This window comes from Perognathus longimembris, chromosome 16, assembly GCF_023159225.1.
Source record: "Perognathus longimembris pacificus isolate PPM17 chromosome 16, ASM2315922v1, whole genome shotgun sequence".
Classification (NCBI taxonomy): Eukaryota; Metazoa; Chordata; class Mammalia; order Rodentia; family Heteromyidae; genus Perognathus; species Perognathus longimembris.
The window spans coordinates 17,287,284-17,306,443 of NC_063176.1; the positions used below are offsets into that span (position 1 = coordinate 17,287,284).

The 19,160-nt window shown below is 37.7% G+C and overlaps 1 protein-coding gene across 4 annotated transcripts in view; it reads left to right on the forward strand.

Annotated features, from left to right (window-relative positions):
• Positions 1–19,160, forward strand: part of Mapk10 (mitogen-activated protein kinase 10) — a 261,635-nt gene that overhangs the window by 232,040 nt on the left and 10,435 nt on the right. For all 4 annotated transcript variants that reach the window (XM_048364355.1, XM_048364353.1, XM_048364356.1 and 1 more), the window contains 2 exons: positions 13,745–13,808; positions 15,616–15,693. In XM_048364355.1, coding sequence (XP_048220312.1) covers positions 13,745–13,808; positions 15,616–15,693 — 142 coding nt within the window. The remainder of the gene's footprint in view (positions 1–13,744; positions 13,809–15,615; positions 15,694–19,160) is intronic.

Consider the following 19,160-nt stretch of genomic DNA (forward strand, 5'->3'; position numbering starts at 1 on the left):
TTGTGTGGCCAATATTTGCACATGCAAAGATGGAATCTTTTTTCCTGTTTAAAGCACCATTTAAATAATCTAAAATAAAATAGTATTTTTCATCTTCTCTCTACCTTTTTATTAGTGTATGTATACTTTTTTCTGTTTATGTGGTGCTGAGGAATCGAACCCAGGGCTTCATGCATGCTTTGCAAGTACTCTACCACTAAGCCACATGCCTAGCCTATTAGTGTATTATTATTCAAATAAAATGATCATGTCTCCATATATGCCTATAATGCACTTCAATCAAATTAGCCTCTGCTAATACCATTTTTATCTTCCATTTTTACAAGTTTTAGTGCAGTTCATTATACTGTGTACAAGCACACATAAATATACTTTAATCATATTGTTCCTCCATCTCTTCCCATTTTCACCCTCTCCAGAGCTATAAACTTCTATAGTGATAAACACTCCTCATACAACTCATTTATTATGCCCTAAAGGTCCAAGTAAGTTGTTCTTTTATTTTTATCTGATTCTAAGTTTTTTGAAAAATTTTTTACTTGCCCTCTTATTTCTTCAATGACCTATTCAACTGTATATTGTTCAGTTTCCATGTGTTTGAATATTTTGCAGTTCATCTCAATTTTTATGCTGGGTTTTTTTTTTTTTTTTTTTTTTTGCCAGTCCTAGGCCTTGGACTCAGAGCCTGAGCACTGTCCCTGGCTTCTTTTTGCTCAAGGCTAGCACTCTGCCACTTGAGCCACAGCGCCACTTCTGGCCATTTTCTATATATGTGGTGCTGGGGAATTGAACCCAGGGCTTCATGTACAGGAGGCAAGCACTCTTGCCACGAGGCCATATTCCTAGCCACTCAATTTTTATTCTGTTATGGTCTGAAGAAGCCATTTCCGTTTTCTTATATTTGTTAACTTAGTTTTATGCCCTAAAATCTGTTTCTGTTTGGGAAAAGGTCTACATGCTGCTGAGAATGTGTATTCTGTGCTTTGTTGTGGTTTGTTGTTGGATTCTGTAGAAGTCCTTTAAGTTCATTTGATTTATAGTGTTATTTAATTGTGATTTTTTTTTTGTCCAGATGACCTATCTAGTGATGGGAATGTGGGTATTAAAGTCCCCCTTGATTCTTGTTTGTAGGCATAAGTTTAGAACACAGTAATTGTTACTCATTCACATGTTTGTATTAATTGTATTTCCATGTATTACATACAGTGGCAGACACTGATAAGCAAAGGCACAATCTTTGTTGTTGATTATGCCTCCACAGTATAGTAAAAGTACAGACAAATAAGTAGTCCAATTTTAAGCTTATGAAATAATGGAATCACAGTTCTGCAATGTAGTATAGGGAAGGCTCCATGGCGGGACTGACATGAAGGAGAAAGCAGGAATTATTCAAGTGAAAATAGCTAGGCAGAGAAAAAGAATATATAATTAAATTTCAAGGTCAAGCAAAGGTCATGCACATTGTAAGTCTTTAGGGGTAACAGTGTTGAAAGGTGAGGGATTATTTGGGGAACTGGTTTCCTAAGCATTGTTATGGACTATTCCTCTACCCCAGGGGGGAAGGAAATCATTTTGAATAATAACATTATCGGATTTGAACTTTCAAAAGGTTACTCTGACGGTGAAAGGCAGAGAGCAGGCAAGGAGTATATCTGTAGCAACATAAATTAGAACTGATGCTGGCCTGAGAGTAGAGAGGATGATTGAAGAGATATTTAAAAGGTAACAACCTAGATGAAGATAAACAGTTAGATCTGAGGCTTAAGGGAAGTGAAGTTCAAGGATGACTAATACCATGTAGTAGTTGGCTAATAAGTATGTATAAAATGAAGAATGAGTAAAAGAAATACCTATAGTTAGGCACTGTGTTATTGCTGGTCCAAGCACTGAGTCCTTTCAATTATAGAACCACTGAAAAAGTAGATTCCATGAAACAGTAAAGAGAATATCCGTTTACAAGCTTGACTGAACTTTCTGATAATGAAAGCTAATAGGTTTGTGACCCAACCTTTGAGAAAACTACAGAATAGAATGAAAATGTGAAGGTCTGAATTTAACATCCTTGTGAAACCACTGGAGTATCATTTAATTCATCTCTCTAATTACCCTCAGTTTACATTGCAATTAATATTTGCATTACTAGCTTTCAAATTTCTTCTGATCAATTAGTGCTTTAATATTTCCAATAAGCATCTATATTTTCTATGTATGACCTTTCATGATACCAGGTTTCTTACCTTGAAAATTTTCAGAAAGATTTTTAAGTTACCTGGTATGATGTAATGATTAATCTACACGTAAAATTTAAAATCGCTTTTCTCTTGAATAAAATAAAGGTCAGAATTCACAGGGCTCTGAATCCTGTGTTCTTTCCATTGTTCCCTTCAGAAAATCCTTGTTCACCTTGCCTACAGATACAAATTTCATGTTTACTTTGATTAGATTCACAAATCTTTAGTTCTTTTTGTTTGTTTGGTGCTACTTGGGCTTAAACTCAGGACCTTGCATTCTGAATTGAATTTGTTTGCTCACAGCTGGTGCTCTACCACTTGAGTTAAGCCTTCACTTGCAGCTTTTTGCTGGCTAATTTGATTTGTCTGCGGGAGTGAGATCAGAGCCTTTATTCTCAGATCTCAGCCTCCAAAGTAGGTAAGATTGTAAGCATGAGCCACCAGTGCCTGGTTTGTTCTATTCATTAAAATGTCCAGAAATCACTCTTTTCTTTACAAAAAATACATATCATTGAAGACTAACAGAAAATCACTGTCTCCAATAATTTCTCATGCAGCTATACCAACAAAATATACCAAGTAAATGACATTATTATTGCCTAAGTGGTTAGAGTGGTCTTTATCTGACTCTATATTATAATCACCTGGTGGATTTTTAAATATTCTAATACCCAGGCCTTAGCTCAGAACAAGTCAGAATATCTGGTTGATATGCAGATGTTGGTGCTGTTGAAGCTTTCAGATGAGCTCAGTGTTCAGACATGGGTAAGGAAGGACTCCTATGTTAGAGCAATTTGCTTATTCATTCAAATGAACTCATGGGTGTCCTGTTTTCTCCAACCACACGGTGGCAGCATCACAATACAGCATGTACCTCTTGCTGCAGGAAGTAAACATGGAAGTCTAATTCATGATACTAATTAATAGCACTTGGAGGTCTCTAGCTATAAATAGCATCAGCTTCTTTCTTCTTCTTTTTCTTCTTTTTTTTTTTTTTGCCAGTCATGGGGCTTGGACTCAGGGCCTGAGCACTGTACCACTTTGAGCCATAGTGCCACTTCTGGCTTTTGCTATATATGTGGTGCTAAGGGGAATCAAACCCAGAGCTTCGTGTATGGGAGGCAAGCATTCTACCACTAGGCCATATTCACTAGGCCATATTCCCAGCCCCTAGCATCAGCTTCTTTATCTGCCATTCTATGTTGATTGATTTCAACACATCTATTTCAACAACAAACACATCTATTTCAACAAAGTTAAATTTGGAGGAACTATATTCTAAGCCATAGTTGGGTTAAAAAAATAAAAGGAAAAAAGTCCTCCATGGATTTTTATATTGATAGATCTGGGTTTACCTATTGCCACATTCATTTACATTAACTGAGGCATTGCTTAACTTCTGTGCTTCAACTGCCAATGTAGGAGAGACTTGTTATCAGGAGAAAGTGAGATAAGCCCTGAAAGTTTAGCTTTGTAAAAGTGGTACTAGGATGATGATATTGAGGAGGAAAATGATAATGAAGTGTCATCAATTGCACAAGTCCTTAAAGTTCTAGAATACTGTTCTGTCAAGTAGTCTTTCCTGAGTGTGAGTCTCTTCTTTGTCTATATCCTATTGCATGAGGTTACTTATTTTTTTTAAAAAGCATGCTCTACATACTTGGAAGAACAAAGAATCAGAACCAACCTTTTGAGAAATTGTACTTATGTCCTTACAGGGGACATAATTTACACATTTATAGTTAATTTCTGCAAGAAAAAAAGCCTAGCCCCTTTTCAATAATAATTAGTTTACTTGTCTTTTCAAGCATCAAAGCTGCTTCTGAAAACACCAGTGGCTACCTAGGTGCCAAGTTCGAAGAAAACCAGCACCATGCTGATCCATCTACTGGGAACCCTTTATTACAACACCGTTCCTTTGGCTTCAATGGTAGTCATTGCTACTTCCTCCAGCTCTGCTAGCTGTGAGATGTTTCTTTCTCCCTTAGAATTGTGTATAGCAGGAGTTCTCATTGTTATGCCCTAATTTCTTTCCTATAGCCTTCAGTTTGAGTAATGTAAATGACTCAGATCTATACATTATCCTATATAGCTGTCCTGAGTTCCTGATTTATAAGTTTATAGTCACTGGGGTTTAAATTGGTCCTTGAAGATGAACATGTTGGGTATCGAACTGGGCACAACTCATGTCCATACAGAATCTCTCCTCTTCTCAATCCATGGCACCACTCTTTCCGCAAGATGACCAACACAGATGCCAGGACTCATGGCATGCTCCTTCCTCAGCCCACTGCAAATCCACTTGTCAGAGCTAGCCAATTCTTGAGCCACCCCCCGCCCCGGGGGGGAAACCTAAACTTCTCAAGAGAAATATTCCCATCATGATCTTCATTGCTTACCTCATATTCTCTCTCTCTCACACTCACTTGCTTGTTTGCTCCCCCCCTCTCCCTTTCTTTCCCTCTTTCCCCTTCTTCTCTTGGTTGTACTGGAGATTGAACTCAGGCCTTTGCTTGCTAGGCAGGCACTTGATTCCAGCCTTTTCTTCTCTGATTATTTTTGAGATAGAGACTGCCATCCTCCTATTTATAATTCCCCTCAACGTTGAGATGCTGGGTCCCAACTCAGCTGGTGTTTAAGAGGGGAGATCTTGAAAACTTTTGGCCTGGTCTGCCCTATAACAATGATCTTCTGGATCTCAGCATCTTGCAGTGCTGAGATCAGTTACAAATGTGAGCCACTAACATGCAGCCCTCACACGTTCATTTATGTAGCCCAGACTGAGGTCTGCGTGGAAGCCTTCTTTCTCCAGGCAAGCACTCTAGTGGCATCTGAGCTTCCCCACCTGCCCTTTTGCTTACTTCCACAATGTCTGAGAGCACCTCAGGCAGATCTCATTCGCATTTGAGTCCTTTGGAAGGCTTCACTTCTTCTAGGAACTCCATGTAAGACAAAAGTCAACAAGAGAGAAGACATGGTTCAAGTGGTAGAGTACCACTCTTGAGCAAGAAAGACAAGTAAGAGTGAAAAAATCTCACTTCAGCCTAGTAGTTGAACAAAAAATTAAAATATCAGTTAGTGTAGTCCCAGAAATGGATTTTAATTGAGTACTTTCAACTCATCATACTTAAAAAATACCCCACACAAGTAAAACTATATATTTACTCTGAAATAATACATTATCAGATAATAAATATACAATTGATTACTATAAGTATGTTGTGAAATATGTGTGCATTGTGAAATCGCCTTCACTTTCAGTTTTACAAGTAACTGGAGGGAATGAATGAAGTTGGGAAAGATTGGAAGGGTGGAAGGGGTGACATTCTTGTGGCCTTATGTTACAGTCTGTGTATTTGAACTATTAAACACTTGATCTAGTATTTGGAGACTGTTTTACCTAGGAAAGGCCTATTTGAGGAAATAAACTTCTGTTGGTTCTCCAAAGAATACATTAGAAAGAGAAGGTGAAGTAGCACGTTAAAAACAAAGCAATAAAGAAAAATATAAATGTACATATTTCTTAGTGCTATGTCAGTGTGATTCTATCTAAATTTTTATTTTCCTAATCAGGAAGTAAAAACCTTAAAATTTTCTATTCATTAACTAACTGGAATTTGTAACTCATTGGAGGTAATTCACTAGATATAGATTCAAGGAAATGTTAGATGTTTTCTTAAGTGGACTTGCTGATTTAATTAATTTTATGATTATGCGTTAATTTATTGCTTAAAACCTTTTGATTAACCACTCATTTTCCACAATAATCAATTACCAAGTTGCTCAAGAAGAAAAACAAAATACTATTCAGGAAGACATGACCAACACACAATATCATTTACTTTGATCCAATTGCTGAATTAATAGTGAATGCACACACTGAGAGACATTGCTATTTAGAGCTTGGCATCTTTAACAAGGCAGACAGAGAGATGCTTAATGGGGACAAAGGAGCAGATGAAACACAACAACTTGATGGCTGTCATATGGCTCAGAGCATGACTGGTATAGAAAAAATGTCAATTCAAGGTTCAAGGATGGATAAAAGGAACAATCTTGTATGCCAGATTCCTCATATCTGGCTCTCATCTCCTTTGAGATTTGTGTGTACAGACTGTTGATGACTAAGATATTTTGACAGGAAGCATGTAAGAGTCTAAGCCTTGGCTGCTTGGCTGACAGTTGCCAGATAGAGTTTCACGTGTGCAATGACAGAAAATTGGAATGGAAATTAGAGTCACAAGCTCAGATTTGTCTTTAATGAAAATGTTTTGTACATATTGAATTATCTAACTTAATATTTCTGCAACTCATACAAATTCCTTCATTCCATTGTTTCCTGTAAGACACTATAAATGTTATGCCTAAATTTGTCACTAATTAACTCTGTGATCATGGGAAAATCACTTTTGCTCTCTGAGTTTCTAAATTTCATTTGCAAATTGATGAAGGATGACACTAGTTTCCAAACTGTCTTGCTTTACTTAAGTGAGGCAGATGAAATGAAGGTTATTTTTTTGCATGTCTTTTTTTCCCTCCCTCCCTCCCTCCCTCCCTCCCTCCCTCCCTCCCTCCCTCCCTCCCTCCCTCCCTCCCTCCCTTCCTTCCTTCCTTCCTTCCTTCCTTCCTTCCTTCCTTCCTTCCTTCCTTCCTTCCTTCCTTCCTTCCTTCCTTCCTTCTTTCCTTCTTTCCTTTCTTTCTGTTATATTTGGGTGTGGACTCATGGCCTTGTGCTTATTAGGCAGGCAGTCTACCACCTGAACCACACCTCCAGTCCTTTTGGCTTTTAGTTACTTTTCAGTCGGGTCTCATGATTTCTCCCCCTCCTATGTAATTGGAATTATAGAGGCCTACCACCATGCCCAGCTTGTGTGTTAGGATGAGTTTCATTAACTCTTGGTCCAGGCTGGCCTTAGACCATGATGCTTCTGCTCTCTACCTTCTTATAGGTATGAACTGCTGTGCTTGTATCTTTTATCTGGAAGATTAAAGATTTCATAGATCAATATATTTAGTTGCAAGAAATATTAAATAAATAATATAAAACTGAAGCATAAGAAAGGGAACATTTTAGTTTGTGGAAATCAATTATGCAATTAATATTAAAGGCAATGATATTAGAGATTTCTTCAGTAGGAAATCTTTCCCAAGAATTCGATAGAAAGACAAATAAAGCCATATTCTTCAATCCTGACTTGTTATGTCGAATTACAGCCTTCTATCTCCAAGTGATACATTTTATAACTGACATTTATACTCTTAAAAGTGGAGAAAATAGAAAGAAATGCTGACGTGACATCCTGGAGAAGAGAATGGCATAGATGCAGTCTTTAAAATTCTAGTGGTAGGTATGCTGGACCCCCGCCTATACTCCCAGCTACTTATGAGGCTGAAATCCGAGTTTTTCAGCTCAAAGTCAGTCTTGGAAGGAAAGTCTCTGAGACTCTTAGCTCCAATTAACCACCAAAAAGCTAGAAGTGGAACTGTTGCACAAGTGGTAGAATGAAGCCTTGAGCAAAAAACTCAGGACAGAGCCCAGGCCCTGAGTTAAGACCCAGGACACACACACACACACACACACACACACACACACACACACACACATACTTTAACAACCATCTAGGTATTTAGTCTTTTTCTCTGTTCTCAAATTACTGTAAACATCTATATCTTAGGTTTCAACATGATTATGTAGGTAAGTGATCCTATCTTTAATTTACTGTGTTTACAGGCAAGGGTAAGAGTTAACTAATAACTACAAATTTAGTAAGTATTAAGTAGAATTCTTTTAGACAAACTAGAAAATGTGTCACCTTAAATATTTTTTATTGTTCTTATTTGAGAGTCAACACTATTGTCATTTGCTAGAGATTACCTTTTTCATCAGGTTTTAACAAAAATTGTGTCATTCATTAGCCATGTCATTTTACATTTCTAAAATATGTTTTGAATTCTAGTGTCCTAACCTAAGAATTATTCATGTATGCATAAAATGCTAGAACATATTATTTCTTGATAGAAAAGTGATTTAACTAGAGGAAGAACAATAATCTGTATCAACCTCTTAACGGTATTTGAAAGAGTCATAACTGTCATAACTATACATTTTTGTTTTTTTTAATTGTTATTGTTTTGTTGTGTTTTTAGAATTTCTTTAGATTTTCCTTTTTTCTATATATTTTTAAATTATCTTTAGTTGTACAAAGGAGTTGCCATTTAACAAGAGTTTTTTTTTGTTTGTTTGTTTTTTTGTTTTTTGCCAGTCCTGGGCCTTGGACTCAGGGCCTGAGCACTGTCCCTGGCTTCTTTTTGCTCAAGGCTAGCACTCTGCCACTTGAGCCGCAGCGCCACTTCTGGACATTTTCTGTATATGTGGTGCTGGGGAATCGAACCAAGGGCTTCTAGGCCATATCCCCAGCCCCCTAACAAGAGTTTATGAATACAATAAATCTTGATCAATGTCACCCCTCCTCATCCATTCCTCTCCTACCTACCTTTACCCTCACTCTTCTTAATTTTGTAGGATTTACACTGGATTACTGACTGCATTCTCCTTTTTTTCCTCTGTCATATCTATTCTAAAGTATTTTTCTTTTTCCTCATAAACAATTTCTATATTAGTATTGAAGATATTTTTCATTTTTTCAGATATTTTCAACTCAGGTTAATATCCTCCAGCAGCAATCAGCCCAGTTCTTTCTGGATATGATAACAGTTTTGAAAAAAGAAAAGCTCTCCAAAAGTTCAAAGACATCATACCTTTCTGGTACCATGAAGGCCGAAAATCTTCACTTGTTTGTTTATAAGAAACTATGAGTTACTCCCTCTTTTATGAACATAGGTCACTTGACTTCTATAAAATTGCAATATTTTCTTCTTGCATTTTTTCAAATATTTCTCTTCCTTCTGCTTTCTTTCTCCTCCCCTTTTCCTCCTCCTCCTCATTCTTTGCTTAGGTAGAGTTGTTGTTTTCTCCTGTCCACTTTTTAACAAGGGTCTACTTCGATCTTAATTTGGCCTTTCTACCTCCATGAATTTCCTCCTTCACTTTCCTGCTTTCAGCAAACTGTTCTTGTTAGTACTTGCACATAAAGCAATCTCCATTCAGACAAGGTTTTTTTTTCAATGTCAGCTCCTATAGTTAATTTTCAAATAAACATCTCTGCTCACGTGGTGCGTAGGCTCACCTTTCCACTACTTTTTTTTAAAATTGTATTCTCTATTGCTTTAGGTGGTTCCACAGACAACATCCTTTTCCCAGTTACTCACTTTAAAAATCAGGTTGCTACTAGCTGCTGGTAGCTCTTGCCTGTAATCTTCGTTACTCAGGAAGCTGACATCTGAGGACTATGGTTCAACGCTAGCCCAGGCAAGAAAATCCATGAGACCGTTATCTTCAATTAACCAGCAAGAAGCTGGAAGTGGAGTTATGGTTCAAGTGATAGAGTGCTAGCCTTGAGCAAAGATGCTCAGCAACAGCATCCAGGCCCTGAGGTGAAGCTCTAGGACCAGTGCATTAAAAAAAGCAACAAATTAGTGTGTACTTCTCTCATTTCAGGTGTCCAATACAAGACTAATATATAGATTTTATTTACTAAAATGTGTAATTATTCTTGAATGTATATCTTTTGTTCATCCTAACTTGCCCTACAAAGGAATAACTTTAATATTTTTCTATACCATACACAAGCTCCTCAGCTCACCTGTGTTCTTCTCTTTCTTCAATTCAAGTGTAGATTTGACCATCCTGTTTTCCCATTGTCTTCCATTTATAAGCACTATCATCTACATTTCTCAAGTCTTTTCTCCATGTCAGAATACTTAAGACCATTTTGGTCTAGCATGGCTCATTTGCTTTTCTAGGCACAACTTTTGTCACTTTGGTACACATGTAGTAAACAATACACACACATACACACACACACTGTTTTATAAGTGTTACTTCAATAAGTTGTGAGCTCCTTGTATTTATCAAATTAACAAATTTTGGAACATTAATTTCTAATATAGTGTGGCACATGAGAGGTAGCCAAGACCTTTATTAAATGAACTTAATAGACAAATCAAGGAATTTGAATAGTTATTAACTCATAGTGACCAGGGATTTATTCATACATTTATGTAATTGAATTGATACAATTTTTAACGTACATATGGTATCATCAACAAAAATATTTATAATATGTGTTAGGTTATTGTTTATGCCATCTATGTGGCTCTTTCCTCAAGAGTTTCAGCCAAGGAAGTAAATTTAAAATCTCTAGAGATAATATAATACTCATCATCAAGGTCTTGAAAAAAAACTGAAGACATGAAAGTCAGAAGCCCTAAGAACTCTACACATATGATGTAATTCTTTTATGTTTCTTCTTTGGGGAGACAGGGTTTACAGGTCTTGAAATTGGGCCTGGGTGCTGTCCCTGAGGCATTTTGCACAAGGCAATGACTTTGAGCCACAGCTCCACTTCCAATTTTCTAGCGGTTAATTAGAGATAAGAGTATCAGGGACTTACCTCCCTTGGCTTGCTTTGAACCATCCTCAGATGTCAGCTTCCTGAGAAGCTAGGATTATAGAAGTAAGCCAGAAACACCTGGCTCTTTTTTTAAGGTGGTTCCTAGGAAAAGTAAAGAACCCTTCCCATTTAATAGGATGAGGAAATAGTAACCAAACACCAACTTTTGTTTAGCAGATGGAAGCAAAAAACTTTTTGGTCTATCACATCTCCTAATGATTGCTACCCAAGTGTTTAAATTGTGTGTGTGTGTGTGTGTGTGTGTGTGTGTGTGTGTGTGTATGCCATTTATCTCATTGCATTACTGGTCCCTTACTCTTGTATATTGTCATACAGAAGATATATGTAAATGGATCCTTCCATTGTAGGTGACATTTTATTTGCTCTCTTCAGAAAAGAAAGCAAAACCCAAACTTGAATACGTAGCTCATTGCAATGATTACTAACAAATACAAGTGTGTTTAAAATGTCCCTTTTGATTTATTGGAAGGCAAACACTTGTACTCAGCATTGCATTCCCTCTTTGTAGTGTGTGCTGGAGTTTATATGCTTTGTGCTTTACACATCAGCAACAGCTGTATGCTGAAGTTCCATGGAAAATCTCCTCAAAATAGCTTTGTTACGAGCAGAAAATGGCATTTATGAACTTTGGCAGAAACTTTACTCTTGATCCATGTTCAATTTTGAAATGTGAATGGAAAAACCCACTGAGAGAGGAAGCCAGTCTCCAAGGATCCTATTGTCAGTGAAAGAGGTGCCAGCAACACACAGAGCTCCATGGGCTCTGAAGCATGCACAGTTACTATGGGTGTCCTAGACACAGCCACGTGGACAGCGAGCAAACCACGTACTTGGTGCCAGGAAGCAGGGCAGTGGGAAGCCAACACACCAGGGAATGTCTTTGAGTCCACTTTCCTTGATAGCAGCCTCAGAAACTGAAGAAAAGGACTTCATTTTATTCACTCATTAAATCACAGTTTTCCTATCACTTGGGTAATCCTTTATGGTTTCAGGAAGAAGTCAGTTCTCATGGTCAGTCAGTGCTTGATCACCCAGACCCCTCACCTTGGTCATTGTTTGTGTGCTCTTACTACTGCTGGAGGACAAGAAGGGACAGAGGCCTGCTTTTGCTTTGTTGCTGATTCCTGTTGGATTGGCTAACATGGGAATAGCAATAGCTTTATTGAAAGCCTTTTGCTCCATTTGCCATAATGGGTGCTGAGGAAATGTTTGGCCCGAGAATAGTTCTCTGACACTAGCATGCGAACGTGTCTTACTACATCTGGACAGAGTCTTTTGTGTTCATATCCAGATGCTTCTACAGGATGTGAGCTATCCCAGCATGCCACGGGGTGGATATTATTGTCTGTTACATGCAGGCTATTTGAAGTTTCCAATCTTTTTTTTTTTGGCCAGTCCTGGGCCTTGGACTCAGGGCCTGAGCACCGTCCCTGGCTTCTTTTTGCTCAAGGCTAGCACTCTGCCACCTGAGTCACAGCGCCCCTTCTGGCCGTTTTCCATATATGTGGTGCTGGGGAATTAAACCGAGAGCTTCATGTGTAGGAGGCAAGCACTCTTGCCACTAGGCCATATTCCCAGCCCCTGAAGTTTCCAGTCTTAAGAAGGGCCCCCATGGCTGATTGGGAGCCAGAGAATCACGCACAGACACCAGAAGATCTGTGTGAATCTTATCCCAAGCCTTTCTTGCAAAGAGCACGCGCGCGTGCGCGTGCGCGCGCGCGTGTGTGTGTGTGTGTGTGTGTGTGTGCCAATCCTGAGGCTTGAACTCAGGGCTTGTGCACTGTGTTTGAGTTTTTCTGCTTAAAACTAGTGTTCTACCACTTAGGCTATAGCTCCACTTCCAGCTTTTTTGGTGCTTAACTGAAAATAAGAGTTTCACAGACTTTCCTGCCCAGGCTGGCTTTGAATGACAATCTTCAGATCTCAGCCTCCTGCATAGCTAGAATTACAGGCATGAGCCACTGGTGACTGGCCCAAGAGCCATTTTTGAAGGAGCCACATCCTAATAGGTCTGACTCACTCTTGTGGATGAATTCTTTTAATTTGTCACTCACTGTTAGAGTGTTGGACAAGGATGAAGTCTAGGCTCCCCTGTGTTGGGGTCCTAGATATTGTAGCTCCTCCCTGCACTCAATACAGTAGCAGCAGGTATAGCTTTTTTGTCCTATCTTTCCATGGTAATGTGCCTTTTTAATTTCTCTATGTCACGTGGCTTATATCAAGTGGCATATACACCACCAATGATAGATCTTCCATGTCAAAATATGAGGAGCAAGAGGCTAGGGAGTTTATTGGAGAAATTCCTTCCTGGAAGACACAGATTCATGAAAAAAAAATCTGCCTTTTCTATATCTGAACTTTATGAAAGAAGAGATACTGGTTCTTACAGCTTCTTTTGCCTAGACTACTGGGGCGGGACATTCAAATCATTTAAATAGAGAGCACAGAGCTACACATAAAGGCATTTTATGATGTGCCAAGAAGAAAGATGAATATAGATATTTCTTTACATTAGGGATGAATACTATGGTCTGTGAAGAAAAATTATAGACTCTTTTTTTCTTAAAAGAGTTAAAAATTGGACATGATCTTGCTAGCCTGGAAGGGGTTCAGTGCTGCTCTCTTTGCTGGCTAGTGAACAGCAGAAATAGAAACTCTAAGCCCTTGTTATCTAATATCAAGCCAGCCCTGGATTCTCAGTTGTGGATTCTAAAGTAGAAGGTTCTGGAAAGCAAGCTTTTGGGATTTGGGTTCTACTGCTTTACATGGTCAGTGAAATAGAATCATTGTAATAATAGACATAAATCTTTCACAAGTTTATGAGGGAACTTTGAGTCATGACCTGTTGGTAATTACCCCATAATTTACATATTGTGATCATACCCCAAATCAATGACTAGTAATGAATTCACATGCTTTGTGAAGATTTCATTATGTTTTGGTTATAATTCAAACGTATTATTTGTTCTTCTTCTGCAGCCTCCACCTCAGATATATGACAAACAGCTGGATGAAAGAGAACATACGATTGATGAGTGGAAAGGTGACTTTACTATTTTTAAATGTCTGCTTTTTGCTCTATTGAAACTCAGAATGCAAAAGTATCTGATCTTTTCTACATCCTATGTTCAGGATGCAGAAAGTGTTCGTAAGACTTTGTTCTGTAAAATAATTTACTAAAAGATGGATTTTAATTTTCTTGTGGTGAAAACTTCAGTGCAGTTTAGCATGTATAATGCTCTAGGCTCAATCACCACAAGAATGAGATGGGAAAAGATTCTTTCAAAGCTTCTAAAATTTCAAATATGATAAAACGTCAAATAGGGTATTACATTGTACAACAGTGAATAGGAATTAATTACTGATACGTTTTGGATGCAGTACTAAGACAGGTGCCAATGTCTCACACCTATACTTTCTCAGTATGCTAAGATTTGAGGATCGTGGTTCAAAGCCAGCCTGGGCAAAAAGATCTGTGTAACTTTTACTTCCAGTTAACCAGCAACAAGCTGTAAGTGCAGGTATCGTTTAAGTGATAGAATGTCAGCTCTGAGGCCCTGAGTTGAAGCTCCATTACTAAGTTAATGTGTTTGAACATAAAATTATCATATGAAAAATTAAATTTAAGCTAATTGTAAGTTGAAGAAAATAAAATATAGCTAAAACATGAATTATTTCCAGAGGTTTATATTACTTTGAGGTTTAACTAAAAAACAAACAAACAGGTAACTACCAGGCTTATTTCTCCTTTACATTAAAACATCAATAAATATATCCATCATTGTTCAGAACTTCTCTAAACATATCTTCCATCTTCAAAATTATGTTTAAGTTGAAACAAAGCAGAAAAAGTCATACATAAAAAATTGTTAAGCTAGTTTTTAGTAACTACAGTGAAAATAAAGGTAGGAAAATGAAATGCAGGTATGTTAAATGATCAGAAGAAAATGGTGAGGGATATGCAAGAATGATATGAAGAAACGAAGTTTTGGCCTACCTTAAAAATTAGTAAATATACAATGGGAAAAGTCCCCAATATACAAGGATATACAAAAGATACACAGCAAATCCAGCAGTAGGAGTAAGCAAAGAGGTTATAAAGGGAGTAGGGAGATTCCATTGGCCAACAGGACTTGTTGGTGAATCTTGTGCATGAATGAGCAGGTACAAAAGTGAGTGAAGCAAAGACATCAAGATGGTAGATGAAAAAGACTTGCTTTGGTGGAAGTGAGAGCAGAAAGGATTCTTAGGGACCAGGTAAGTGATAAGATATCAAACACAGACTAAATTAGAGAATAAAATACATTTATATTATCTATCCGTACAAAACAAATATGAGTAGTGCCAAATGATTTTAGGTTAAAGAAGGAAAAAATAAACATAAGATTCCTAAGTTTAACTCTAGCAACGAGAAAGCCACAGTCAGATAGGAGTTTGAGAATGAACAAAATGTATTTTTAAATGTATTTGAAGTTACAAATCCAAGATAGGAATCTGAAAGAAAAATGAAGGATGTGAGTTGTAGGATAGGTAATAATTTAAGATTATGAGGCTATGCATATCTCTTAAGGTGTGAATATGAAATAAAAATGGATGTCCAAACCAGAAACATTAAAGTCTTTAACTGGTAACACTTGAATACATCAGAAATTGCCTTAACAAAAAATTCAGCAAATAGGAAAATATTTACGTGAGTAGATACACATGCATATATGCACAAATTTTCATGTATGTGTATATATATTCATGTATATATGTATTTATCAACCCCATTAAAATGTCATTAACAAATTTTAATCTTTATGGATTAAGGAATTTTTGTTAATATCATGGATAACTATTTCTTACAGAACTTATCTACAAGGAAGTCATGAATTCAGAAGAAAAGACTAAAAATGGCGTAGTAAAAGGACAGCCTTCTCCTTCAGGTACTCACTCTCAGTGAATAACCAGTAAACACTTGTGTATTTTCTTGCCCTTTAATCAGGGATCACAAAGAACAACATTGCTTACAAAGTGTTTGGACAAATATATGACTATTTTCCTCAGATTTCAATTTTGTTTTGATCATTACTGAGGCATTCATTCAGATTGTTCTGATTCTGATGGTCCAATATAATAATAATTCCTTTTTTTTTTTGCCAGTCCTGGGACTTGGACTCAGGGCCTGAGCACTGTCCCTGGCTTCTTCTTGCTCAAGGCTAGCACTCTGCCACTTGAGCCACAGCGCCACTTCTGGCCATTTTCTGTATATGTGGTGCTGGGGAATCGAACCTAGGGCCTCATGTATACGAGGCAAGCACTCTTGCCACTAGGCCATATCCCCAGCCCCCTTTTTTTGTTTTTTTCTTTCTTCTTCCTTCCTTCCTTCCTTTCTTCCTTCCTTCCTGTCTGTCTGTCTGTCTGTCGGTCTTTTTCTTCTTTCTTCCTCTCTCTCTCTCTTTCTTTCTTTCTGTGCTTGCTTTGTTTTTCTCTCTTCTCTTTCCTCTTTCTCTCTCTTTCTCTTTCTTTCTTATTTTAAGAAAGCAGAAAATCCTCAGGAACTTGAACTGGTTTTAAAATAAATACTCATTGAAGCAGCCACAATGCCTCTTTGGCTATGAGGTTATTCAGTCAATCAAATGAAATGCATTCATCCACCTAAAACTTCTTTCTTCCTTCTCAAGATTAAATAAACTATGGTTAAAACATCTACTAAGTCAGCTTGGATAACCTTTGTACTTACAAATTTCTATCATTTACCTATACATTTCTGTAAGTAGAAATGTCTCCTAAATTTGAAAGAATCCACTTTAGAAAATGTGGGCATTTATTTTTAGCTTTAAACTACACTGAGCCTCATGCTGTATGGAGAAACAGCTGCAAATCTCTGAGAGAGAGGAAAACTGATTTGGATGACCTACTTTTAATCTATAATATAGGCATATGTTTTCAGAGTGAAGGGTGTAGAATGAACGAGTCAGTGACTCCTACTGGACTCCTCTTTGAATACTTATTTGCATCCATTGCTACTGTCACACCCAAATGGACAGTTAAGTTGTTTATGCTTTTCTCACTTAGTGCACTGAAACACTGTCCAGTTTATCCTGAGTATTCTCAGGGAGGGTAAAGGCAATCCGATTTTCTCCACTTGTCTCCATCTAGCGTCCAGACTAATAAAGTTTGTAGAAGCTATTTTTTTTAACGTACCTGTTCGCTCTGCCTGCTGCATCTGATTGCACTCACAGAGCTTGAGAAGTCACTTCTTAAGGCAGAATGATTAATTCTTAAGAATTTATCCCAGGACCAGATCATATTTTATCCAGTCATTAAGAAGATAAAGTAGGAGTCTCTACTCCCCAAAAGATGATCCAGTATCTCAGACCAGGACTGAATGAACTGCATTAGAACCGATGCTATTCACCTCCATTTCAAATTATCAAATTATCAAATTATTGCCACCTCGTTGCAAAAGACTTTTCACATCTTCCCAAAGAATAGGGTCTTTCCTTCCTATGTTTCCTACTTCCCTTGTGTTTTAAATATGGGAGCTCATGCCTTATTACCTATTGGTTATAAATTTTTTGAGAAGATAATCATCTTGGTGTACCATCCAAAGTCTTAGTACTCCATCTTAATAGTAGCTCAATAAATACATATTACTTTCTAAATCACCACTTATTTCCTTTCTTAGCCTGTTTACCAGTATTATTCCATAGAAAGAATTTGGGATCTTAGCTTTATTTCAGTGTGCCAATCAGTGCATTTTTATATTATGATTATATGCATGTAATCACCCTACTAATCGCTACTAAGAAAAGTGGGTCAAATGGCAAGTGTATGTTGCTGGCATTTGTTCATGAAAATGTTTGCTGCTTTCAAGTGGAAATTTGATTCACTCATTTTATCAAATGCATATTCATGGTTATTATTAACATTTTTATTAGCATCAGTTAGTTTTACAAGGTTTTATTTTGACATGCACTTGTGCTTACAACATACCTTGATTAGAATTCCCCTCTTCACTCCCTCATTTCTCCTCCCCTTTCCAAACCAATCTCAACAAGCTTGATTGTCCCATTTTCACAAATGTGCAATAAGTATTTTGACTATATTCTTCCTTCCTCACCCTCCCACCTTACAACACTATGAATTATTTTTTTGTAGGCCTGTGTACTTTAATGGCTAATTCTAAAACAAATCACTCACCATGTTCTACCTAATTGAGAAAGCTAAGCCACTTGTTCAACTACATATAGCAGTAAGAATTTGGTAGGTACTTACCAGATTTCACCAGTAAGCAATTGAAATGATTGTCCATGGAACAATCATTTTAACTCTGTTTTTAGGCCCCGGGCCTAAGCTCCAGGAGTGGCACATATCAGTCCTGGTCTCTGACTTCTATATGCCGAATAATGAGACATTGTGAGGGGCAGGAAAAAGATTCTTTACCTGGCAGTCAGTGTGAGGACAGTACTTCAGTTCATCTTCCAGGCATTTGTGGGGGGAGAGACAGGTGCCTTAGTTTGAAGTAGACAGGGTCCTTGGGCAGGAGTAAGAAGGTTATACAGAGTTAAAATAGTCCTAAATCACAAGTGGGTCCCCCGGTCACTGGTGGCAGATGGGTGGTGCAACAGCTCAGTTTCTCCATGTTGGCCAGACAGGGCCCTGTAGGCATCATGGTAACTTGGCCGTGTGGGCTTCCCCATGGCTCTTCCCTTCCTTTGCAATGGTTTGAGCTTTTGTCACAAAATGATGAGAAGGCGTCACCTGAGGGGCAGCTTGCCTTTCATCACAGATGCTTATGAGTGGTTAATCCTGACCTTCTTGGAAGTGATTGCGAGATGACTAAAGGAGAGGATGGTTCAGAGAGCAAAGGTGCCCTGTGGCGAGCTGTCCAGCTGCCGTGTCTGGTTTTCATCCTGCTTTTCTTTTCTTTCTTTTTTTTTTTTTTATTAAACTTTTTTCTCTATTGTCAAAGTGTGGAACAGAGGGGTTACAGATTCATTTGTAAGGCAGTGAGTACATTTCTTGTTCAGCTTGTTACCTCCTCCCTCATTTTCCCCCATCTCCCCCTTCCCCCTTTCCCTCTCCCACCAAGAGTTGTGCAGTTGATTTACACCAAATAGTTTTGTAAATATTGCTTTTGGAATGGTTTGTCTTTTGTCCTTTGTCTCTCAATTTTGATATTCCCTTTCCCTTTCCCAGTTCTAATACCCATATAAACAGTATCCAGGGTACTCAGATGAGATACAGTGGTAGTGGGGGTACAACCACAAGAAGGGAATACAAGAGAAAGAAACTAAACAAAACAATCAAACAAACAAACAGACAAGAAAAAACAAAAATAATGCAAAAGGTACGGTTTCACATGGCATGTTGATAATAATTACAACAGTGGTATAACTCTTGTTTC